The sequence below is a fragment of the Osmerus mordax genome, chromosome 18 (assembly GCF_038355195.1).
Source record: "Osmerus mordax isolate fOsmMor3 chromosome 18, fOsmMor3.pri, whole genome shotgun sequence".
Classification (NCBI taxonomy): domain Eukaryota; kingdom Metazoa; phylum Chordata; class Actinopteri; order Osmeriformes; family Osmeridae; genus Osmerus; species Osmerus mordax.
In genome coordinates, this window is record NC_090067.1 from 13815220 (window position 1) to 13841225 (window position 26006).

Here is a 26006-nt window from a genome sequence, read left to right on the forward strand (position 1 = left end):
GTGGATGTACCCTACACAATCCCTGTGTTGGTTGGGTCGTGTTCAGGTTTGTTTCTCAACGCCAACCTCCAAAATCAGACCACTTAACCTTCCAAAAAAAGTTTTGGACGACAATTGTCCTAAAAGCGTATTTACCATAGCAATGGTGCATGCAGGTCGGACATTAAGTAAGGATGACATCAATAATAGACTACACTTTCGGAGGATGAACGAGCAACAGGTGGAAGACATCACTATGGACTTATTCTACAAGCCTCACACCATCACACTCTTGACTTTTACAGTGGTCAGTTTAATGTACTTCGCGTTCACCAGGTACGACCTCACCACGAAAAACATTGTCAGAGAGATTTTTTTAATCAATAACAACCCGCCCACAACACTAGAGCTAACCATAACCATTCCGAAGACTAGCCTATAACCATCCATAGGATGCTGTTGAGGATCGTTTGACTGTATGTCTCTTAATTAACGTTATTGTTTGATGTTGCCAGGGATGATGCGGATGCAGACAGTAATCTACGGGTGGGACTTGTCCTGGTTGTCGCTTTCTTCTTGGTCATCAGTGTTCTGGCCTTTCCCAATGGTACAGTTACCCAAAGTCAGCCCCCGTCCTCTACACTGGATAGCATAGATCGTGGACGACTTGATACCAGATTACAGATGTGGGCAACATGGTTAAAGCTCCTATAACGATGGCGGATATGACACTGTAACCATGTAGCTTAGGTCTGTTTCATTTTAGTCATCCGGATTCATACGTTTAGGAATCGATTTCAGACAACGTAGCCTACTGAATAAATGTGACGTCGCAACACTTGTGGCTTTCTAAGAATGCATCATGCTGAACGAATGTCTCAAAAACATTCCACAATGTTGTGTGCTGTCGAACGGGTTATTCTTGCATCATGATTTTGGAATGTGAACTTCTTATTCATACATCAGTGACAGAATCCTGAACAGTATGACTTATCAGTAGGACCAGAGCCTCTTTAAGGTCCCTTAAAAACTCTAGATTAGCCTCATGTTGTTTAGGCATGTAGTACATGTGGACAGCCACCACAAGGCTGGTTTAGTTTGTACATTAAAGACAAATTGTTTCACATTTTCAGGTCCGTTTACTAGACCACATCCTGCAATATGGCGCATGGTGTTTGGTCAGTACAATAAGATATTACGGTCAACATTTTTCTCTGACCAAAAGCATAACTTTTGACCTGGATCCTGATTGGTCCTCCTCTCTTCACCAGGTCTGAGTGTCCTGTACTTCCTGTTCCTGGTGTTCCTCATCTTCCTGAACTGGGACCAGGTGAAGGTGTTCATGTATTGGCTGGACCCCAGCCTACGCTACGCCACAAGAGAGGCAGATATCATGGTGAGTGGTCCTCCTCACATATCAGTCTCATCCAGGGCACTAAATTAGCAGCAGCCATCAGCCAAATGCTAGTACAATATGCAAGAGGCTAGAAGATTTTCTACACTCACCAGTCGAAAAAACGACGGTAATCTATTGAGTGGCTGGTCAAATTTGAACATTCACTAACCATTTGGCCGGTGGACAAAAAAGTACATTTTGCGCCCTGGTCTCATCTGTTTAGTCCTGTGGCAGAATCTCTCCTGACCCTTCCTATCAACTGAAATGAATACTATAGTGCAACACTAACATCTTGATTATTCAACTACAGTCTTACAATAATCTTTCAATTAATGTTGTGGCTAGTACAGTGTATTTTCATAATGTCTGGCTGGAACTGCGTCTCCCACAATGCAACACACAAACTCACCACCTCTTTGTCACCCACATACAGGAATATGCGGTGAACTGCCACGTGATCACCTGGGAGAGGATCGTCAGCCACTTTGACATCTTTGCGTTTGGTCATTTTGCGGGCTGGGCCATGAAGGCTCTCCTGATCCGCAGTTACGGGCTCTGCTGGACCATCAGCATCACCTGGGAGCTCACAGAGGTACCCACAATCACACCTGTCCACCTACACCATTCCATGAGGATATTTTCAATGTTTTAAGACAAAGTTTAAGACATTGTCTTAAATAGCTTACATTCCTCTCCTCCCTCTACCCTCCTCCCTCCCTCTCTCCCCCTCCTCTCCTGCCCCAGCTGTTCTTCATGCACCTGCTGCCTAATTTTGCGGAGTGCTGGTGGGACCAGTTGATCTTGGACATCCTGCTGTGTAACGGAGGAGGTATCTGGCTGGGCATGACTGCCTGTCGCTTCCTGGAGATAAGAACCTACCGCTGGGCCAGCATCAAGTCTGTACTGCTGAACAGCATCACATGTTTATTTATTTAGTCCAGAGGACTGGAGCTGCTCATTTGTTATGGTGGGTCTCCCTCCCACTCTCCCGACCCTGTAACTAAGCATGTGTGTGCGCCCATGTGTGTCTGTGTGCGTGTGTGTGCGTGTGCAGGGACATTCATACAACCACTGGGAAGTTGAAGCGGGCTGTGTTGCAGTTCACCCCTGCCAGCTGGACATACGTACGCTGGTTTGACCCCAAGTCCTCCTTCCAGAGGGTGGCCGGCATCTACCTGTTCATGATCCTCTGGCAGGTACAACCTCTGACCTGGAAGCAGCTGCTTCCTGCTGCAGACGGCCTTTACTTAATGTGTATAAATGTGTAGGAGTGAGGGGATTTGACTGGAATGAACACCTGGGGATAATAGTTTTAACTATTTCAGTTGTAAAGCTGAATGAGGTTGCTGGAATTTTTATTTTAGATGTTGATATAAAGGTTTGTACATGGGATTACCAAGCATGACATAAATTAGATTGAATATGTCACCGGATGTATCTCTTTCTCTGTAACCCTCTGCTGCCCAGCTGACAGAGCTGAACACCTTCTTCCTGAAGCACATCTTCGTTTTCCAGGTGGCTCACTTTCTGAGCTGGTGCAGGATCCTCCTGGTGGGAGCCATCACAGCCCCCACAGTCAGGTACCATCACAGCCCCCACAGTCAGGTACCATCACAGCCCCCACAGTCAGGTACCATCACAGCCCCCACATTCAGGTACCATCACAGCCCCCACATTCAGGTACCATCACAGCCCCCACATTCAGGTACCATCACAGCCCCCACAGTCAGGTACCATCACAGCCCCCACAGTCAGGTACCATCACAGCCCCCACAGTCAGGTACCATCACAGCCCCCACAGTCAGGTACCATCACAGCCCCCACATTCAGGTACCATCACAGCCCCCACAGTCAGGTACCATCACAGCCCCCACAGTCAGGTACCATCACAGCCCCCACAGTCAGGTACCATCACAGCCCCCACAGTCAGGTACCATCACAGCCCCCACAGTCAGGTACCATCACAGCCCCCACAGTCAGGTACCATCACAGCCCCCACAGTCAGGTACCATCACAGCCCCCACATTCAGGTACCATCACAGCCCCCACATTCAGGTACCATCACAGCCCCCACAGTCAGGTACCATCACAGCCCCCACAGTCAGGTACCATCACAGCCCCCACAGTCAGGTACCATCACAGCCCCCACATTCAGGTACCATCACAGCCCCCACAGTCAGGTACCATCACAGCCCCCACAGTCAGGTACCATCACAGCCCCCACAGTCAGGTACCATCACAGCCCCCACATTCAGGTACCATCACAGCCCCCACATTCAGGTACCATCACAGCCCCCACAGTCAGGTACCATCACAGCCCCCACAGTCAGGTACCATCACAGCCCCCACAGTCAGGTACCATCACAGCCCCCACAGTCAGGTACCATCACAGCCCCCACAGTCAGGTACCATCACAGCCCCCACAGTCAGGTACCATCACAGCCCCCACAGTCAGGTACCATCACAGCCCCCACATTCAGGTACCATCACAGCCCCCACATTCAGGTACCATCACAGCCCCCACAGTCAGGTACCATCACAGCCCCCACAGTCAGGTACCATCACAGCCCCCACAGTCAGGTACCATCACAGCCCCCACATTCAGGTACCATCACAGCCCCCACATTCAGGTACCATCACAGCCCCCACATTCAGGTACCATCACAGCCCCCACATTCAGGTACCATCACAGCCCCCACAGTCAGGTACCATCACAGCCCCCACAGTCAGGTACCATCACAGCCCCCACAGTCAGGTACCATCACAGCCCCCACAGTCAGGTACCATCACAGCCCCCACAGTCAGGTACCATCACAGCCCCCACAGTCAGGTACCATCACAGCCCCCACAGTCAGGTACCAAACCTCCCCAGAGTCAACAGAGATGGCAAAAGTACACACATCCTTCACTCAATAGAAGTATAGATACTCATATTTAAAGTACTGACTATACTTTTTCACTCAAGTTAAAGTAAAGAAGTGTGTGCTCTGACATACACTTTCGAAACTTTTTTTCACACACAGTCAAAAGAGAGGACAGGAGAGAGAGATCATGCCACCAAATACAGATTAAAACTAAAGTAACAAGCCTGTCTTGAAAATGTAAGGATTAGAAAGTAGGCTACAGATATGAAAGTAAAAGTTGTCAGAAAAATAAATAGTAAAGTACTGATACCAGAAAAATATACTTACTGTAAGTACAGGAACAAAGTATTTGTACTTTGTTACTTCCCAACTCTGACAGTCAAGTACCAAACACAACCTCCCCATAGTCAGGTACCAAACACAACCTCCCCATAGTCAGGTACCAAACACAACCTCCCCATAGTCAGGTACCAAACACAACCTCCCCATAGTCAGGTACCAAACACAATCTCTCCCCAACACAACCTCCCCATCTTTCCCTAACACAACCACACAACCTCTCCCAACCACAACCTCAAACAGCGAGTTGCCAGTTTCCCTTCCAGAGTGCTGAACAGCTCAGTTTCCCTTCCAGAGTGCTGAACAGCTCAGTTTCCCTTCCAGAGTGCTGAACAGCTCAGTTTCCCTTCCAGAGTGCTGAACAGCTCAGTTTCCCTTCCAGAGTGCTGAACAGCTCAGTTTCCCTTCCAGAGTGCTGAACAGCTGTTCTCTCTCCCAGGCAGTACTACGTGTATCTGACGGACACCCAATGCAAGCGGGTGGGAACACAGTGCTGGGTGTTTGGGTGAGTGGGTGAGTGGGTGAGGGGATGAGTGGATGAGTGGGTGAGGGGATGAGTGGGTGAGTGGGTGAGTGGGTGAGGGGGTGAGTGGGTGAGTGGATGAGTGGGTGAGTGGATGAGGGGATGAGTGGGTGAGTGGGTGAGTGGGTGAGTGGGTGAGTGGGTGAGTGGGTGAGTGGGTGAGTGGATGAGTGGATGAGTGGGTGAGGGGATGAGTGGGTGAGGGGATGAGTGGGTGAGTGGGTGAGTGGGTGAGGGGGTGAGTGGATGAGGGGATGAGTGGGTGAGTGGGTGAGTGGGTGAGTGGGTGAGTGGGTGAGTGGATGAGTGGGTGTTTGGTTGAGTGGGTGAGTGGATGAGTGGGTGAGTGGGTGAGTGGATGAGTGGGTGAGTGGGTGAGGGGGTGAGTGGATGAGTGGGTGAGTGGATGAGGGGATGAGTGGGTGAGTGGGTGAGTGGGTGAGTGGGTGAGTGGGTGAGTGGATGTTTGGTTGAGTGGATGAGTGGGTGAGTGGGTGAGTGGATGAGTGGGTGAGTGGGTGAGGGGGTGAGTGGGTGAGTGGGTGAGTGGGTGAGGGGGTGAGTGGGTGTTTGGGTGAGTGGGTGAGTGGATGAGTGGGTGAGTTGGTGTTTGATGCTGTGTCTGTATGTGGCCTTAATGTTTCATTAGTGAAATGCTTCTCAATGTGGTCGGAACACCATTAAAACTGGGACTGCCTTTGGATAGATCTTTTTTTCCTGAAAAATCCAGTTTTCGATGACTCATTGTAAAAGTACCCACTGGTACTAACTGTAAGGGAAACCTGTTTCAGGCCTTTATGGTTTCCATGAGAACCAGACAAACTATATATCTCACCACTAATTGAAGAACAATGAGACTGTTCTCCTCCAAGGCAGATTTCTTAGTGACATAAGCCCAGCAAACTCATGAGTAAACCTTTTCTGCCTGCTGACTGGAATTAGTGTGTGTGTGTGTGTGTGTGTGTGTGTGTGTGTGTGTGTGTGTGTGTGTGTGTGTGTGTGTGTGTGTGTGTGTGTGTGTGTGCAAGTACAACCTGTTGTACGTGTGTGTGGTTAATCTGGGCGCTAAATAAATTGTGTGTCTTGCAATGTAGCCCAATTTCCAAAAGAGGGGGCTATTGTTGAAAACAAAAATGATGATCAAAATTGTTTTATATATATAAATAGGCCTATACTGTACATACTGTAGATTGTGCATCTAGGAGGCATTTCTCATGTATCTTAATTAAAAACCAGGATTATTGTTTGACAAAACATAACTAATCATGGATGTTTTTTCCTCAGAGCCATAGCGTTCCTGGAAGCTGTTGCCTGTGTAAAGTTTGGACAGGATCTGTTTTCCAAAACACAAGTGCGCTCTGTTGTCCTGTGGCTGCTGTGTGTGGTAAGACATGCACACGTTTCAGTGGGCACTTATGTGTGTGTTTTGGTCCCTGTGCCAGGAAATAAAATAAGTATTTTTCGGCAAGAATTGGGCGATGCCAGGCTAGGCCTTTGTTGAAGCTCTCTAGAACAGGATTCTGTCATAGGGTTGTGCAGTGTGACGAGACTTGTGTGAGTTGAGTTCTTGTCTCTAAATGTATTTACCTTGGCATGCTCTGGCGTGTGACTGTGATCCGGGTGGTGGCCACTGCTCTCATTTTGGTGTCAAACAATCCTCTCACTCTCTGGATCTCTCCCTCGCTCTCTCCCTGTCTCTCTCTCGCTCTCCCTCTCTCCTTGTTTCTCTCTTTCTCTCTCCCTCTCTCTCCCTCCAGGCCCTCATCACCCTGCTCTGTCTGTATGGAATGATGCGCTATGAGCTCAAGTGTTGGTCAAAGTCAAAGGTGATTTGATCTTTAATGCTACTAAATGTGTTAAACGTCTTCTGTATTGTGACGTATAAACATACGTTTCTCCTGAGCAAGTTTACGTACAGCGCTCACTCATACTGCAGTGAAACACATGGATGTATTTTTGTGCTCCAAAACACTACTTAAACAAGTGTTTCTTCATACAGAGAGGCTCTGAGGGTGAGGACGGCAGCATAGACGTGTGCGATCACACCTCAGGACGCTCCGCAGGTAAGACGGAGAGAGCGGGTCGGTTTTAGCACACGTTCTCTCATCCCAGTCGGGAACCAGGATGTGGTTGGAACCCTGTTTGTCTGTGTGTCTCCCAGGCGAGGAGGGAACTGGGAACAGAACCCAGAGGAGACAAGTTCCAGGGAAGAGCAGAGCAGAGCACCACAGTGAGAGCAGAAAGCAATGAGACCGGGAAACGCAGGGAAGAAACTGCTCTGGAGTAAATGAAGCATGTTTAGTTCTGGTTTGTTGCACTTTGACACTCGTTTTAGAGTAATGATTGACTAAAACAGGGTACATGAAAATTTATTGGGTTTAAATCTAGATGGGATCTTTTTATGTGGTTGAAGAACCGGACAAAATAATTCACTGTTACACTCACATGTTATGGGTTGGGTGCTTCCGGCATTTGGTAAGATTTGACAGTTTGTAGTTATTCATTTTGCCAGGTGTGTAGTCATAAAAATATTTTTGGTCTGTTTTGCACAACAGGATAATCCCAAATATAAACACCAACTACCGCCTTAATATAAATGTATACTGTCAGTGTATTAATTATGTGTTTGGTGTATGTAGTATTTATGAGTGACTTTAATTAACCTGATGTATTTTGTAAGAGCTTTTACTTGACTATTCCTGAAGATATTATGCAAATATTAAACCCTCATTTTCATTATTGTTTTAATGTCCAACCATGTGCTTCCTAATGAGCCAGCAGTGACCAATAATATTGTTATTCTGGAGCAATATACTGTGTTTATAACCTTACTGACCTCTTTTTGGTAAAACAAATATATATATTCATAAAAAGGTAATGAGCTTCAACTTTGTTGGTCCCTGAATTTACAATACATGTGAATGAGCCTCAACGTTATTTATACACAAAATATGCACTTTGTACATTTTCTGTAAAACGCTAAGCTTCTAAATAAAGATACATTTATGATATTGTCCATATTTCTTGCTGGTTATGCCTTTTTATCACAGTGGCATCAGTACCAGAATTTGTACATATTCGTTCAGTATTGTATCAATAGTTAATAATGATAACTACAGTATTGTATAAATAGTTAATAATAGTTAAAGATAGTTATAGTTTCCTAATTATTAGGGATTGATGATTTGTATTTATTTTTTACTAATGGAGGTTGCTTATAATAGGCTATATTTAGTAAAATATCCCTCAGGTAAAGTGTGTTTACATTGCGGATTAATAATTAAACTAGGCTATATTTCGGTCTGGGTACTAACGGACGGTGAAGAACGAGCGCCTTGCAACTTCATTTCCCATAATTCTCATTCTCCGCATCTGTGATGTGTGACAGCTATCCGGCGCCGAGAAACAAGTAGAAGACTCGACCTAGCAAGCCATGGCGGCCACGGGTGGAGGGAAAATTAGAAGCAGAAGATATCACATCGCCTCTAAACCTTACGCCAAAAGCAAACAGGTGAATTAAATGACCGTATTTGTTAGACTGTTTCTCAGGAAATGGACAACATTTGCTTCAATGTCAGTTGTCTTTTCGCTGTTGTGTTATTGTTTTCTTGAAGACATTTTGTGAGGCCTAGTAGTGTTAGCGCCCATGGCCTCCACGCGCTATGTCAATGAAATTTGCTAGCTTGATACAGTTAACTTGCTAACTGGCGAACACGCAAGGTTGATGAACCAAGAGCGACGGACATTTTTACGGTGTATTATTCCAATCGACAGCTATGTGTTGTTTCAAGTGCTTGCAGGCTTTGAGTTAACGACGTAGCTAGTTATGCCACAAACGTATCATGAATTGGCACGAAACGTGGAACTCGAGCAGTGCTGTTAGCGAGCTAGCCCGCTAGCTAACTATCCTCAGAGCGGTGCATTGTCTCAACTACAACGCAAAGCTAACAAGCTACTCAGTACCGGCTTCGCTTGCCAGCTTATAAACAACGTATTTTTGTATTTAACATTAATTTGTGAATTATTCTTAAACCTGTTAGCTAGCCGGTTGCTAATTGTGTGATTTATTTTTTACACTTGCTAAATGTTGAAAGCGTATCAGTCAGCGACAGCTTCTAGCTAGTGCTAATGCATTAACCGAAATTGCGTAGTGCGCACTGTTGAAACTAGACCCACATGGTAGTCAATGGGAGTTGCAATGCCAAGTAGGTAACTAGTTGTGGGACTACCTCTAACTACCTAGTTAACCATGTTTGGAAAACTATCACAGCTAGATTAGCTAGACAAAATAGGTCGTATCTTAGTCATTGTTTTCAGATGAGCTGTCAGCTTCTATTGTCCTTGTCGCGGTTGCTACCTATGTTAGTCACACCATTTTGTCTTGAGCGTTAACAGCCTAGCCAGCTACATTTGGTTGAACCGATAGCTCGCTCTCTTTGCTTCTGCATTGACAACGTGCTAGCTAGCTAGGCTAACCTAGTTTGGGGTTCCTTTGAGGACACAAAACGGGAAGGCGGGATAAGTAGCTTGCTTGCCATAGACTCGCCCAAACCCTTGTATTTAAGGTGTATACGGCTTGCTATCCTTTGTCTGGTGTAATTTGTATTGGATATCCAACATTGTTACACACTTTCTTCAGTTGTGTTCCAAGTCCATTTTCGAATTTCATCTACGCTAGAGTAGCTAGCTAGTTATTACTATAAAGGTAACATCTACGAACGTGAAACATGATCGCTCATCTAAAGTAACTATTCGCATTGAATACGTAAAGTCAGCTGCTGTCCCCAAAACTTGGAAGATGTCAGCAATGATTCTTCAGAAAGAGAATTAGCAATTTAAAGTAAGGAATGGGTCGTGTCAGAGAACCAGACCACAGTTCCTCTAAGACCCGAGAGCGTGGACATCCAGCGGGGATGTGTTTGTGAAAGTGTAGATGTCAGCTGCGCATGCCACATGTTTTGGACCCCACATGCATAAACTGGGCCTTCCCTCTTCATCTGAGAAGCACAATCTCAAACGGACCGAGTGAGTTATGAACTTGAGGCTTGTTTAGTCACATGTGGTTTCAGATTACTGCTAGGGCTTGTGGGTGGTAAGAAGTAAACAAACTCATGACTGAAGTTTTAATGACTGATAAACTAATCGTGAAGGTGGGAGGAATTACAGATAACTCTTACATTGTGAGTGCAGCATATACATTTACATTTAGTCATTTAGCAGACGCTCTTATCCAGAGCGACTTACAGTAAGTACAGGGACATTCCCCCCGAGGCAAGTAGGGTGAAGTGCCTTGCCCAAGGACACAACGTCATTTGGCGCCGCCGGTAATCGAATTGGCAACCTTCTGATTAATAGCCCGATTCCCTACGGGTGTGTTTCTGCAATAGTATCTCAGGAAGGGATTATGTTGTCCTCTGAACGTTCTGTTGTGGGGTGTTTATCAGGGCTTTCAGTGCATCCTCTTAGCTTTTGAACTTGTAGAGGCAGAATGAGGCATGTTCGCTTGGCATCTCTGCTGTGGATGGGAGACGAGTCACTGGAGGCAGCCAGAGTATTTGGGCCCACCCAGCATGGGCTATAGGTTCTCTAACCCTATACAGGAAATTATTAACTCGGTGTGTGTTTGGTTCAACGTTTTCTCCCCCGGTGTTTACAGATGGTGTGAAGCCATGTGTTAAGCTACTCTGATCAGCTATCCAGCCAGCCTCTCTTGGTTGTCCTGCTAAATAAAGATTCCTGGTCTAGGCTGTGGAGGCAAAATATACCGTCTGTCTGTTTGTTTTTCCTTATACACACCCCTGTCTTGTTTTCACAAGATTATAGTTATTTTCAGCAGGTGTTTTCCCTGTTATAAGCTCTCATTACGTGCTACAGTAAAATTAAGTTATCAGTGTGAGTGTGTGTGTGTGGGCTCAAAAGCGCCTGAAGCGAAAACAAAAGTGACAAGAATGCTCAGTCCAGAGAGTTCAGACTAACATGCTGTTTCAACCCAACATGCTAGCTTCCTGGGAGAACAATAAGACAAGCATAGCTTTGGAGGCCTTTGGTTCGGTGGCCCCATTCACAGGAGAAATGCAGCGCCCTCAAATCCTTATAATCACCAGGGCTGTGTTCATAGGGCAGTAGGGCCCCTGGCTGACCCTCATGCCCAGGCTTCCTGACTCTGCCTGTGGATCTCGCTGCTGTCACAGCCAGGCCGAGGCAGGCGAGGACAAGTTGAGGAACAGCCTCCAGGCTTGTAGTGTGCCCCGTAGATAAGCCGGCGAGAACCGTTATCTAGAGGAGGCCTCCTGAGGTCTGAGTGAAGTGGTGCACTGTTCTCCTCCTCCAGACTCAGACTTTGCTGTCTCAGCAAGAATGGAGGCAATTAGTTTGAAGTAGGCACTACACGCACCATAACATGATTTAAAGTGTTTTTCACATAGCTGTGTAGCTCCCTGGAGTCTGTCCTTTACAAAAAGAAAAATCAAAGATTGGTTTTAAACCAGCCGTTCTGTATCCCGGCCTGTCTGTCTGTTCAGCCTGCCTGTCTGTTCAGCTTGCCTGTCTGTTCAGCCTGTCTGTCTGTTCAGCCTGTCTGTCTGTTCAGGCTGTCTGTCTGTTCAGGCTGTCTGTCTGTTCAGCCTGTCTGTCTGTTCAGCCTGTCTGTCTGTTCAGCCTGTCTGTCTGTTCAGCCTCCCAGGCCTGCAGGTTGGGCATCGTTCACTGTGACCCTGCGCTGGCTGCATGGAGACAGGCTCTACAGGCTCTGACCCTGCGCTGGCTGCATGGAGACAGGCTCTACAGGCTCTGACCCTGTGCTGGCTGCATGGAGACAGGCTCTACAGGCTCTGACCCTGTGCTGGCTGCATGGAGACAGGCTCTGACCTAGTTACCACGCAGAGCAGTGCTTCAGGGGATCCTGGTTCCTGTCTGAGCTCCTGTTGGAGCGCTGCAGCCTCCTGGTCTGCTCACAGACCATCGCCGTGTTGGCTCATAACCCGCATCAGTTTACAGTGTGAACTCTTTAGCGTTCAGCTGTCTGTTTATTTACAATGTTGCTTTGTGTGTGTGTACTGTACGTGTGTTCAGTTAGAAGATGCTTCTGATGCAAAGCGACACACAGGTGTGCTAATGTTTCTGCTAACGGCTTGTTTCTTTTTTCTCTGCAGCAACAGCAGCCAGGCCTCATCAGTCGAGTCACAGACACAGTGAAGAGCATCGTTCCTTCCTGGTTGCAGAAATACTTCAGGAATGGGGAGGCTGCGGAGGGGGGAGGGGCCGTGCCAGGGGCGGGGCAGGACCAGGAACAGGCTCCTCCCTCTAACGGCAATGAGGATATGGCCCCTCCTCTCGATGGTCGGGACTCCCCGGAGCCCACCACCAGTAACACAGGTGAGATCTGTCACACAGGTTCTCACTTTCACCCCAGCAGGACAAACACCATTTCTGAAAGAGGAGTGTAGGAATATCACAAATGCTGTCTGACTGTTGTATTTATGATGCTGGAATGTTGGAAATTGTCCCACTTTTTAAAATGCGAAAAATGTTGTCACTAATTTACACAATTATCCTCATTTTAAATGATGCTCCCATAAATTGACAGTCTTTCTGTCTTGCTTGATGCTCCGCCCCCCCAGAGCCCTCAACGAGCAGGGCGTCCCTCAACCTCCACGACCACGTCCTGTCCCGGCCTCCCCTCAACCGCTCCCACCTCCACTTCCCCTCCCTGGACTCTCCCTCGGGTCATGGGGCCCCCGGGGGCTCGGCCCTCTTCTCACAGCCCTCCACCTCCTTCGCCCCGCCTCCCTTCCACGCCTCCTCCAGCTACTCCCTGGTGAAGGAGATCAAGGACTCCAGCTCGCAGCACGAGGACGACAACATCTCCACCACCAGCGGCTTCTCCTCCCGCGCATCAGATAAAGGTGGGGTGTGTGTGTGTGTGTGCAAGCCTGTGTGTGTGCAAGCCTGTGTGTGTGCAAGCCTGTGTGTGTGGCTCAATGCCTGTGTGTGTGGACGTGTGTTGGGTTTTAAACCCGACTGTAGTGTCATCCCTGTAGACTTTGAGTATGTCTACAAGTAACCAATCAGGTGTCGCCATCTCCAGATTTGCTCACAAGTAACCAATCAGGTGTTGTTATCTCCAGATGTCCCGGCCTCCAAGACAGCTTCCCTCCCCCAGCTGTGGTCCCCGGAGACGGACAGGACCCACTCCGGGCCCCACCCGGCCCAGTCAAGCCTGAAGAAGCCTGCCTTCAACCTGTCTGTGTTCGGAGCCTCCTCCACTGTGAGTGAGACCCACCCAGGGTCTGAGAGGGCTTAGTGTGGGTCAAGGGTCACGTTCATCACGCCAAACAGGAGCTCCAGGGATGGAACTGACTGTTGGGTGGGGTTCCTGATCTTTCTAGAACGGAAGCCTGTTCCATTAAGCGAGTTTACCAAATAGCGAGCCTGGCTTAGTCTGTAAACCCGCTTAATGGAACAGGCCCCAGGTTGTGACGATGCATGAATTAACAACATTATTAAATAGGCAACAACAGGCATACCCTCCAGTACAGGAAGTGATGCGCTTGTTTGGTTCTGTGTGTCACCGTTTCCTCTTCTTCCCCCTCCCCCAGTCTACGATGAACAGCTCTGTGCTGAGCTCCAGCCAGCTGGGAGACTCCCCGTTCTATCCAGGCAAAACCACGTACGGAGGGGCGGCGGCGGCCAGGGCGGGGCGCTCACGCCTGGGGACGCCGTACCAGGTCGGCCCCCACACCTCCATGCTGTAGTATACCTGCTGGGTCAGATGGGTTTGGTGACCTACTGGTGCAATGTTGATGTTATTGATCGATCGATTGCTCGCTCCCCCCCTGCCTCCAGGCCCCGGTGAGGAGGCAGATGAAGGCCAAGCCGGCAGGAGCCCAGCCGTGCGGGGTGAACAGCGCCACGGCTCGACGGATCCTGCAGTCCCTGGAGCGCATGTCCAGCCCTCTGGCTGTGAGTGTCCCTGTCACCCAGCAGCCCTGTCACCCAGACCCATCTACACACAGACACCTTAGACCAGTGGTTCCCAACCCTGGTCCTCAGGGAACACCTGTCCTGCATGCTTTAGATGTTTCCCTGCTCCAACACACCTGATTCAAATGAATGGTCATAAGCAGGCTGCTGCAGAGCTGGATAACGACCCATTAATTTGAATCAGGTGTGTTGGAGCAGGGAAACATCTAAAGCATGCAGGACAGGTGTTCCCTGAGGACCAGGGTTGGGAACCACTGCCTTAGACAGAGGCTGTTACCCAAAGATATGCACACATAAAGAGGCTGTCACCCAAATATGTGTACCGACAGTCACTGTGTCTTATTCCAGACCGGTGTTATTCTGTAAAAGTTATAAATCGGTAAAAAAAAACTGTGTTGACCTGACCAGAGGTTTTTTCTCGACAGGATGCTAAAAGGATCCCTTCCTTGGCCACCTGTCCTCTGAACACAGTGAGTGTTTGACCACTTCCTCTCTGGTGTTTGACTTCCTGTTCTGTGAGCACTTAAATGAGAATCATGATCATGTGACTCGTGTCTCACGTTGGTGGTTTTGTCTGTCTCCTGCAGTCTCTGGATGGCACCATCCTAGAGCGATCTCATGTGCTGACCAAGAAGAGGAGGGTGAGTGTTGATCTGTCTGCTAGGGCCCCTGGTTTATTGTTGACTTGAATGTTAAAAAAAAATTATAAAAAAGTATGTCTTTGGGAAAACTTCCAAAATGACTGTTCAGTACAGTGTGGGGATTTGAGCCTGTGACTTCTTGATCTGCAGTCAAATCCTCCATCAGTATAGTCTGTTGGTAAACACCAGCAGAACCTCGTGTGTGTGTGGACACAGAGCGGTCATTGTACAGGACAAGCTGTCGTTCTGACACACTCTTCCTGTGCTGCCGCCTGTTGCTGTCTGTTAACTGGGGTTGTCACAGGCCACGGACACAGCTGTCCACCTGTGTGTGTGTGTGTGTGTGTGTGTCCAGTGGGGTCCATTGTTGTCGTGGTAACCCTGGCCCAGATTCTGCAGTAACTGTTAGACTCTCCCAGCTGTCACAGCTGCTGAGCCCCAACAATGAGCCTCTGAGGCCTGATACAACTTCTGACAGACCGGAACATAATTGAGCCCTGGGTCCCATCAGGCAGGGTTCTGCTGCCTGGGCAGGGTTCTGCTGCCTGGCTTTGAAGTGAGGGGTGGGATATTTTGGTTTCAATCCTTTTGAATTCAAGCTAAAATTGCATGGTTGGCAAAACTTAACTACCCTTCCTTAAACTGCGCGTGCAAGTTGATCTGAGTTGGCTGATTTTGGGGTGTTTCTCCTGGGGGTGTTTCTCCTGGGGGTGTTTCTCCTGGGGGCTCATCTGACCCTGTCTGTCCTCTGCAGCTGGACTCTCCGCGCCCCCCGGTTCAGAAGCTGGTCATCCCCTCTGCCGCCTCGTATTCAGCTAACCGATCCATGTCCTTCAGGCCCTCGCTGACCCCGAGGGGCCTGGCACGACCCCTGACCCCAAGAGACACGGTGAGCCCCTAAACCCTGCTACCTCACAGTCCTAAACCCTGCTACCTCAGTCCTAAACCCTGCTACCTCACAGCCCTAAACCCTGCGACCTCACAGCCCTAAACCCTGCGACCTCACAGCCCTAAACCCTGCTACCTCACAGTCCTAAACCCTGCTACCTCACAGTCCTAAACCCTGCTACCTCACAGTCCTAAACCCTGCTACCTCACAGTCCTAAACCCTGCTACCTCACAGTCCTAAACCCTGCTACCTCACAGTCCTAAACCCTGCTACCTCACAGCCCTAAACCCTGCGACCTCACAGTCCTAAACCCTGTTACCTCACAGCCCTAAACCCTGCGACCTCACAGCCCTAAACCCTGCGACCTCACAGCCCTAAACCCTGCGACCTCACAGCCCTAAACCCTGCGACCTCACAGCCCTAAACCCTGCGACCTCACAGCCCTAAACCCTGCGACCTCACAGCCCTAAACCCTGCGACCTCACAGCCCTAAACCCTGCGACCTCACAGCCCTAAACCCTGCGACCTCACAGCCCTAAACCCTGCGACCTCACAGCCCTAAACCCTGCTACCTCACAGCCCTATATATATATATATTTTTTTACTTGACCTTCCAGGGGGGGCGGGGGGTGCCCCTAATATAATGGTAGGGGCAAACACTGGGCTATGTGTTACAGCAGTAATTTTGGTGTCCCCCTCAGGAATTGCTCTTGAGAAAATTTAATTTAATGTTCCCCCCCCAAAAATGCTAGCAGATTTTCGCCACTGCCTCAGTCCTCAACCCTGCTAACTCAGTCTTCAATCCTGCTGCTTACCAGTACTGTTTAGCACCATATGTTACATTTACACATTTATATTTAGTCATTTAGCAGACGCTCTTATCCAGAGCGACTTACAGTAATTACAGGGACATTCCCCCGAGGCAAGTAGGGTGAAGTGCCTTGCCCAAGGACACAACGTCATTTGGCACGGCCGGGACCGAACTGGCAACCTTCTGATTACTAGCCCGATACCCTAACCGCTCAGCCACGTGACTTACCAGTACTGTTTAGTACCATATGTTGACATTCATACTTACTCATACCCTTCATCTTACTCGTGTCTTGTTTTGCTGTCCAGCCCTCAAGACAATCACCTCAGATACCAGAAACCGTTGCAGGTCCCTCTCAAAGGTATGTATGTATAAAGGACTATGCTATAACGTTAAATGGTTGTAGTTGAAGCTGGGCGATAAATCGATTTGATAAATTCTTTCAAATTCATGATTTAAATGACAGAAATTGTCACTTGACCTTGAGTAATTAAGCCTGAACATGTCATTAACATAACAAAACAGGCCAAAAGTTGTGTAATTCCAAGAAAGAAAATTGTACAACGGTTGGGGGGGGGGGGAAAGTATAGATTTAGATAATTTTTGTACGTTTTTTTTTTTTTTTTTTTAAAGCCTTTAAAACATAAATAATGTGACTTTATCGCCCAGGCTAAATGAAAGTGAGTTAACTAGGAGAAGCAGCTGTCTACTTATACCACACGTCTGTGTCCTTCTCCAGCACAAGCAGCCTGCTCTACCCCATCTCCAGCACACCTGCTGCCAGCGCCCCCCTGTCCAGCGCCCCCCTGTCCAGCGCCCCCCTGTCCAGCGCCCCCCTGTCCAGCACCCCTGTAGCCAGCGCCCCTGTAGCCAGCGCCCCAGGCTCTGGCGGGGGCAAGATGAAGAGGGAGAGGACCAGCACTCGACCCTCCTCCAAGCGCCCCGATGACGAGGTAGGATACGTTTCAATATCCATTTGCTCTTATGTATTTGTACAACTTTGTTGTGGTGTCATGCTCTCACTGCCTCTTCTCTCCCCTCAGACTGCTGATGTACCTGACCTACCAGCCATCTCTCTACCAATCAGCACTTCTAGTCTTCCCACCTTCAGCTTCTCCTCCCTTCCCCCCGCCACAACCACAGCCGCGCCCATGACTCCTGTGGCTGCCGAATTGGTCAACAACAAGGTCAGCTTCTTTACAGATTAGTGGTTAGAGCATTTTACGGCAGATCAATAGGTTGCAGGTTCAGATAGCCCTGTACACTACGTCACTTTGGATGGATAGCATCTGCTAAATGAAATTATTATTGTTCTTCATTATTATGAATCATCAGCCTTATCCTCAACTTCCTCTTTTCCGTTTCAGGATCCTCCTGCCGCTTGCTCGCCCCCCTGCGCCCCGTTCACCTTCTCCTCGCCCATCGTCATGGCGACCGCCGCCAGCCCCACGTCCTTCTCGCCCTCCGTGAGTGCCCCCCCCCTGCAGCTCTCCAGGTGGATGATTACATCACACCTGAAATTATTCATAACGATCCCTTCTCTCAACCAGGCCGGATTCACCTTCAGCGCACCTGTAGCCAAAACCGCTCCCTCCGTGTCCAACGGCAACATGGACGGTCACACAACTTCTGTCCGTCTGTCGGAGATGGAAACGGGTAAGAGCAGCCTGGCAGAGATATTTCTGTCTGAGTTGTTAAAAGGCTTTTGCTGGGTTTCTATGTGAGAGAAATGAAAGTGAAAGTATGCCAGATTTATAAGTAACTGTCCTGTGTTTGTATCCACAGTCAACTACACGATTCTTGATGTTACAGAGCCGGCAGAGGAGTTCGAGGGTCCCTTCAAACCAGCCAAGGCTCTGAAGCAGGGCAGCGTGCTGGATCTGCTCAAGTCTCCTGGTAAGATGGAGTCACTTTTTTGTTGCTTTATTGTCTTTTTTTTTTTTTTTTCAAGTGACAGTGAGGTTTCCAATGACAATACTGCTGCTTTGTGTTGTCGTATGATGCCTTAATTTTTGCGTTTTGTGTAGTTTATATCATCAACAAGTAAAATCTGGAAACTTAGTGAAAGTTGTATCAGTTTTAGTGTTGGTTATGTAACCTTCCTCAGGGCGCCCCGCTGGCGCACTGGGTAGAATTCCTGCCACAAAGGATCATTTCTTGCTGCAGGGACCCAGGCTGCGGTTCCAGCCCGAGCCATTTCTTGTATTATCGAAATCCACCTGATAACACTACAAAACAATTTACCCTGGTAATCTTCTGCACACAGGTTTCTCCTCTCCGGTGGCAAGGCTGTCCCCCAGCCCAGAGCCCAGTGTCCCGTCCCCCCCTGCTGTGTCCACAGCCCCCTCCAGCTCCGGGTTCGGGGACATGTTCAAGCCCCCGGCAGGCTCCTGGAACTGCAGTGTGTGCATGGTGCAGAACAAACCCAGCGACAGCAAATGTGTGGCCTGTCAATCACCACAGCCCAGCACATCCTCCTCTAAAACAACATCTGCCTCAGGGCTCCAGAGTACCGCCATCACAGGGACTACAGCTCCCATGGGCTTTAAGGGCCTCTTCACAACCCCCGCCGGGACCTGGGACTGCGACACGTGTCTGGTGCAGAACAAGCCCGATGTGGTCAAATGTGTGGCCTGCGAGACCGCCAAGCCTGGGGCTGGAGTTAAGCCCTCCCCGACTCTCCCTGCTTTCTCTGGGGCCAAGGCTCTGAGCAACACCTCCTCCACCTCGTCAGGGTTCGCCGGATTCGGGGACAAGTTCAAAAAGCCGGAGGGGGCGTGGGAATGTGGTACCTGTATGGTTCAGAACAAAGCGCAAGACAGCAAGTGTGTGGCCTGCATGAGTGCTAAACCAGGTGAGGGATGCCTTAAGGCCTGCTGTAGGAGGCAGGAATGTGTTACAGCACAACTTTTGGGGTGTCCCTCAAGGAACAGCTCTTGAGAAAATGTCAATGTAATTGTGCTTCCCAAAGTTAATCAGATTTTTGCCTCTGCTCTCGTGTCCCAACAGGAGCATCATCGTCCCCTCCTCCCCCCTCCGCTGCCGCTCCCCTGCTGAGCTTTGGGGACAAGTTTAAGAAGCCAGAAGGGAGCTGGGAGTGCGATGTGTGCATGGTGCAGAACAAGGCTGCTGACCTCCAGTGTGTGGCCTGCCAGTCAGCCAAGCCTGGGGCCACGGTGGAGGCCAAAGGTACGGGAAAGGATGATGTGCAGAGAGTTATTGTTGATTGTCTGGAACCAACTGGCTTGGGATGGTTAGGGTTAGGATGGACTGTTTTTACTGTTTTGCTTCTGTGGGTTTTGTGCATTTTAAGTCTTTTTAATGGCTTTTTTGTTTGTACTCGTTCTCCCTCTCTCCTTTCCCCTGTCTCTCCTTTCCTGGCTCTCAGCCTTCGGTTCGTCCTCTTTCGGCGTGTCGTCTGATTCTGGCTCTGGAGGGTTCAAGTTCGGCACCTCGTCAGAGTCTACCTCTGGTGCCGGCTTCCAGTTTGGCGGCAGCCTCACAGACTCCTCGTCCAGCAACGCTTCGGCCGGAGGATTCAAGTTTGGGGCTTCGTCCTCTGAGTCCTCTTCCTCTGGAGGGTTTAAGTTTGGAGGCACCTTGTCAGATATGTCTGCCAACAACGGAGGATTCAAATTCGGCGCGGGCTCCTCCTCTGCGGCTGCTGCCAGCGACGACACAAAGGCGGATCCTCCCAGCACAGGCGGGTTCACGTTTGGGGCCAGCGGGGGGTCGGCGTCGGGTAACTGCAGCTCCGGCAACGAGGAGAACAGCAAGCCCTCGGTGGGAGGCTTCTCGTTCGGACTCTCGAAACCGGAGTCCACGTTCGGCTTCCCCGCAGCCTCCCAGGACAGGAAGGAGAACGGGTCGCCGTCCGCAGACAGCACGTCCACTGCGGCGGCTCCGCTGTTCGGGAGTCTAGCAACGGCTGAGCCCAGCCTGACCTCCACACCACTAGGGGGTACCGCCTTTGGAGTGCCAACGTCCGCCGAGAATGATCTCCCTGCTCCCTCTTTCACGTTCGGGAAGCCCGATGAGAAGGAGCCGTCTGGGTTTGGTTTTAGCGGGAAGGAGGCAGAGAGCTCTCCAGCGCCATCTATGGGCTTCTCCTTCAGTAAAGCGGACACTCCCCAGGAGCAAGCCCAGCCCAGCTTCACCTTTGGGAAGCCGGCGGATAAGAGTGAGGAGGTCGCGGACGGGCCAAAGCCTGCCTTCAGCTTTGGTCAGAGCACTACAGGTTAGAGACCCTTCACTACCGCTGTCTTATGTCCTTAACTTGCACTTATTAATGTATTGTTGTGCTGTGATCATTTGTGAACCAAGACAAGAATCAAGACTCTATACACTGTGAAGGGAACTTTTCTGCGGTAATTGTGAAGCAGTGTTTCCGCTATGTTGATTTTTCCGTGGCGGCTCGCCACGGCTAAATTTCTGCCGCCACGGTATCAGAAATAGGGCTGTACAAAATGTTTTGGCCGTCTATCAGCAGTGATTGGGGGGGGGGGGGGCGAGGTCGGTCGGTCGGACGGACAGACCTGCCCCCACTGCAACCAAAAAAAATCCTAGAGGAAACACTGAAGTGTGCTGAAGGGATTGAAACATAAATATTTCCTAAACCATGCTACAGAAACTTCTAGAAAGTAACATCATACCTATCGGGAAAGAGATGCACGTTTTGACACCTTTCATGTCTACTTACATTACATTTACATTACATTTAGCAGACACTCTTATCCAGAGCGACTTACAGTAAGTACAGGGACATTCCCCCGAGGCAAGTAGGGTGCAGTGCCTTGCCCAAGGACACAACATCATTTTGCACAAGCGGGAATCGAACCGGTAACCTTCAGATTACTAGCCCGACTCCCTAACCGCTCAGCCATCTGACCCATACCCACACTTAGTGAAGAGTTAGGGTGGGTGTTATGACACATCTGAGAACAAGTGTTGCTGATAGCTAGGATATTAAAATTGAGTCTGAACTATCCGAAATAACGATGCTTGTCTTTTCTCCACGCCAGATGCTGTTGCCTCAAACCCCAAACCGGTGTTTGGTTTCATAGCCAGCACCTCCGCCCCCTCATCCACAACCCCGGCTCCTAGCCTCTTTGGGGCCTCCATCACCTCTGCTCCCTCATCCACCACCCCAGCCCCTAGCCTCTTTGGGGGCTCCATAACCTCTTCTTCCTCCACCTCGGCCCCTAGCCTTTTTGGGGCCCCAATCACCTCCGCCCCTGCCCCCTCATCCACCACCCCGGCCCCAGGTATTTTTGGGGCCTCCATCACCTCCGCCCTTGCCCCTTCATCCACCACCCCGGCCCCTAGCCTTTTTGGGGCCCCCATAACCTCCGCCCCGTCCTCCTCCACCCCAGCCCCTAACCTCTTTGGGGCCCCCATCAACTCTGCCGCAGCCACCAGCTCCTTCCTCTTTGGCCAGACCGCAACCAGCCAAGCCCCCCCAGCCTTCATGTTTGGGCAAAGCCAGGATAGCCAGAGCTCTCAGGTAGCCCTCCCCTCCCTGAACGCAGCCCCCGCCCAGCCCTTCCTGTTTGGGTCTGCAGCCGGTGCCCCCCCAGCCGCTTCCCCCTCCTTCACCTTCGGGGCCGCAGCGCCCCCTGCTGCCTCAACCCCAGGTTTGTCACCCTGCAGACTTGAGAAGGGCTTCTTGTTGTTGTTGTTTGTTTTGAGCAACTCAAGCACATTTTCATCAGTCTGATCACCAATGTATGTGTTATAATTATTATTACTCTTGTCTCTTTAGCAACAGTCCCCTCGTCAGGCCCATCCCCCTTTGTCTTCAGCCCCGCCCCCTCTGCTGGGTTTGGCAGCACCCAGAGCCCCGCCTTCGGCCAGGTGTCGTCTCAGCCCAGCGCCCCGGCCTTCGGGGCCCCCGCCCCCTCCCCCTTCCTGGGGGCCACCTCCTCCCAGTCCCCCGCCTTTGGTGCTGCCTCCGTGTTCGGATCAGCAGCCAGCTCTGCTCCAGGTGGGTCACTGCGCCCCATTTTATAGTCTGCCTGAGTTTGAATCCGGCTCGATCCGTTTCCTCCCTGTCCTCAGGAAAGGCCTTACTGCAGGGGCCCAGGTTAGAATCCGTTTCGGACAACTTCCTGACTCTCGCTCTCTCTTTACCTCTACCTCTTTCTCTCCACCCTAGACTTCCTGTCAATTTTTACGGAATGCCCCCCCCCCCCCCCCCCCCCCCCCCCCAGATCTGCCGCTAACCCTCATGTTGCTGCCTGTCTAACCCTCATGTTGCTGCCTGTCTAACCCTCATGTTGCTGCCTGTCTAACCCTCATGTTGCTGCCTGTCTAACCCTCATGTTGCTGCCTGTCTAACCCTCATGTTGCTGCCTGTCTAACCCTCATGTTGCTGCCTGTCTGCAGGAGGGGGGTTCCAGTTCGGCGGAGCCAGTGCCTTCGGCTCTGCCAGCAGCAGCGCGGGGGTGTTCGCTTTCGGGGGAGGACCAGGGGGGTCACCCGCCCCCCCTTCTACTCCCTCCCTTGTGCCCCAGCCCGCCGCCCCAGGAGGGGGGTTCTCCTTTGCACAGCCCCCTGCCTTCAACATTGGGTGAGTACCACTCTCCTGTTGTAAATGCTGAAAGCACATCCTTGTATTTTTTATAGTGTTGATTATTGATGTCCTGCTGAAGGATCTAGATGTGCTATTTGTACGTCGCTTGAGATAAAATGGTCTGCTGAAATGAAATGTAAATGTTTTGATTTAGCCTGCTTACATGAATAGCCCCTGCATGACTGAGTCAGTGACTATGAATGCGCAGTATACATGTCTAGAGAATGCTCCTAAACCCATTCGGCTTATTTACATTTAGTCATTTAGCAGACGCTCTTATCCAGAGCGACTTACAGTAAGTACAGGGACATTCTCCCCGAGGCAAGTAGGATGAAGTGCCTTGCCCAAGGACACAACGTCATTTAGCACGGCCGGGAATCAAACTGGCAACCTTCAGATTACTAGCCCGATTCCCTAACCGCTCAGCCACCTGACTCCCACGTCTTCATCGGAAAAGGCTACATTTGGAATAAGGCCAAATTCAGAAACTCCAAACAGAAAATGCTGTGTATAATGATGGCATCCAATTCAGAATATTGTCAAATTCTGAATAATAGTGAGATGTCAGCATCCTGGGGGCGTCCTGGCTGTGTAGATGCTCATGTTCGTCTCCTCCTCCAGGTCAACCAAGAACAGCTTCACCCCGACCCCTGCGGGCCAGAACGCCATCGCTGGACGCAAGATCAAAACAGCTGTCCGACGCAGGAAGTAGAAAGCCCCTCTGGGCTGAGACGTTGTGGACGGGACTCCTGGAAGCCGGCCTGGATGCCGTTCCCACAGACACACTGAAGTACTTAGCATGTGAAGGGTTCTGGGGTGACCCCTCTGTTTCTAAAGGCTGGATGGGGGTCTCCGTCTGGAGACCCAGAGCATCAGGACATGGGTACGTGGGTGACGACCCGTACCAACCTGTAAACTAGAAGAGACAACATTAACAACCACCACCATGACACAATCAATAACTCCTCCCGCTCCAACAACCGGATATATTTTCAACAGCCACAAACGTCTGCTAGAACTTAGGCATGACTTTTTGTTTAAAAAAAAAATGTTATAATAATAATTAAATTACAAAGGCAAAAACCTGAAATTCAAAGAGTTGATAGTGTATAAAATCTTTATTGTTAAGTAGTATGGGTGATCAGGTTCTAAATGAGAGATGCAGGGAGAGCTGTGGCCTGTGTATCAAACGGCACCTGTTCCAAACTCGGGGCCCTGCTCTGCTGGTTGACCAGGAGTGCTCTGCTGGTTGACCAGGAGTGCTCTGCTGGTTGACCAGGAGTGCTCTGCTGGTTGACCAGGAGTGCTCTGCTGGTTGACCAGGAGTGCTCTGCTGGTTGACCAGGAGTGCTCTGCTGGTTGACCAGGAGTGCTCTGAGTAGGAGACGAGGAGCTACTAGAGACGCAACCAGGCTGTTCATGCCATGTATGCTTTATGTACAGGAGAGTGTGTTTCTGTGTGCTGTATGTACAGGAAAGTGTGTTTCTGTACGTACAGGAGAGTGTGTTTCTGTGTGCTGTATGTACAGGAAAGTGTGTTTCTGTACGTACAGGAAAGTGTGTGTCTGTACGTACAGGAAAGTGTGTTTCTGTGTGCTTTATGTACAGGGGGACTAGATTTTTTTTTTTTGTGTACAGATTTGAGGCGTGTTAGGTTCCTGTGTACATGCTGAGGCGTGTGGTGTGTGTGTGTGTGTGTGTGTAGTGCGCAACTGGACCGGTGGCGCCTGTAGATGAGAAGCATATGAATGTTGTAAAACAGGAGGGCTGGAGGAGGGTGCAGCTGGCGGGGGCAGCCACACCCATGCACTGTGGAGGTCAGGGGGCAAAGATCCTCCTTTCAGACCATGTAAATGTGTAGTTCAAATCTTTTCACGTTCAGACTCTTTAACCTCTTCACAATCTTTCTCGCTTTCCCTCTTTCTTGATTCTGCCTTTCTTTATTCACATTCATAACTTTTTTTCTTTTTATTTTTTTTCTCCTCCTCTGCCTCTTTAACTGGCCTTTCGAATATTATAAAAAACCTGTAAATAGTTATTTTTCCTTTTTTATTTTTTAATCTGTGAAGTTGAATTTGTGTGTTTAAACCAACTCTGCGTTCAGCATTTGTCTTTAGAATTTATTATGTAAATCCCTATATTCAAAGTTGCCCAAATCCATTTAAAAGGAACTTAAATGCAAATTGGGGACCTTAGATGACTAAAGGTATATTGGCGTTTCTGATCCACTTTTGTTTGGATCAAAACCAGTATTGTACAAAGTATTAAGTATATATTTTTCTATTGCTTGTTTAAATGGACTAGGGTGACTTTGGATATCATGGAAGTCAATTTAATTTTAAAGCCATGATTATTACTGGATGAGTGATAAAATAAAAACCATGGATAATTGCCATCAATAAAATATTAAAAGTGATTGTTCTTTTTTTTTTTTTTTTTATCCTAAATACTGTAAATATAGTTACCTATTTGTACCTAGTAATATGTCCTTGCATTCCTAGTTTGCAGATCTGCTACATAGATGTAATGGTCATGGTGATTCTGGTGTCTGACTGAAAAGTTAACCAGCCTTCTAAGAAGCTTTAAGCAGTGATGAGGATTCTATGAAGAGAAATCTGGGGCTGGTGTAGAATCATTAAACCTAACCTCTAAAGACGTAACACACAGCATGTATCCTAGCCCAACACTGACTATATAAAAATCGACATATCATTCTATTTACATCAACATTCAACAGAATGGCTTTTTTCCCTGGGTGATGATGTCATAATTGACCATACTTGTCACAATTAACAGAATTCCACCTATGACAGTTCTGAAGTTGTCAACAGCTCAGCTGTTTAATGATTTGCAACATTCAACATGTGGTAAGTAACATCAATTTACAAATTATTATTCAAGCAATTAAAATGTGGAGAATGCTCTCAAATGTTGGTCTTGGTCTAAAGATAATAGCCTTAGGTAAACAAAACATGTTTCAAATTCATATCCAGGTTATACAATTTATATTT

General features: G+C 49.1%; 2 protein-coding genes across 2 annotated transcripts; both read left to right on the plus strand.

The window, feature by feature from the left end:
- Nucleotides 1-4: 4 nt before the first annotated feature.
- On the plus strand, nt 5-8090 carry ptdss1b (phosphatidylserine synthase 1b). The gene is made up of 13 exons (XM_067256283.1): nt 5-315; nt 495-586; nt 1113-1157; nt 1251-1375; nt 1809-1967; nt 2120-2271; nt 2430-2571; nt 2843-2955; nt 5018-5083; nt 6386-6485; nt 6859-6927; nt 7101-7164; nt 7263-8090. Exons 1-13 carry the CDS (start codon nt 5-7, stop codon nt 7349-7351), a joined length of 1527 nt encoding a protein of 508 aa, XP_067112384.1. The 3' UTR covers nt 7352-8090.
- Nucleotides 8091-8519: 429 nt separating this feature from the next.
- On the plus strand, nt 8520-25404 carry nup153 (nucleoporin 153). Its single transcript, XM_067256281.1, has 22 exons — nt 8520-8612; nt 12253-12475; nt 12721-13005; nt 13228-13367; nt 13699-13827; nt 13946-14062; nt 14509-14553; nt 14671-14724; nt 15479-15613; nt 16733-16785; nt 17164-17377; nt 17468-17611; nt 17792-17890; nt 17975-18080; nt 18210-18320; nt 18691-19278; nt 19434-19613; nt 19813-20661; nt 21446-22057; nt 22186-22407; nt 22809-22992; nt 23617-25404. Exons 1-22 carry the CDS (start codon nt 8535-8537, stop codon nt 23705-23707), a joined length of 4659 nt encoding a protein of 1552 aa, XP_067112382.1. The 5' UTR covers nt 8520-8534; the 3' UTR covers nt 23708-25404.
- The last annotated feature ends 602 nt before the right edge of the window (nt 25405-26006 follow it).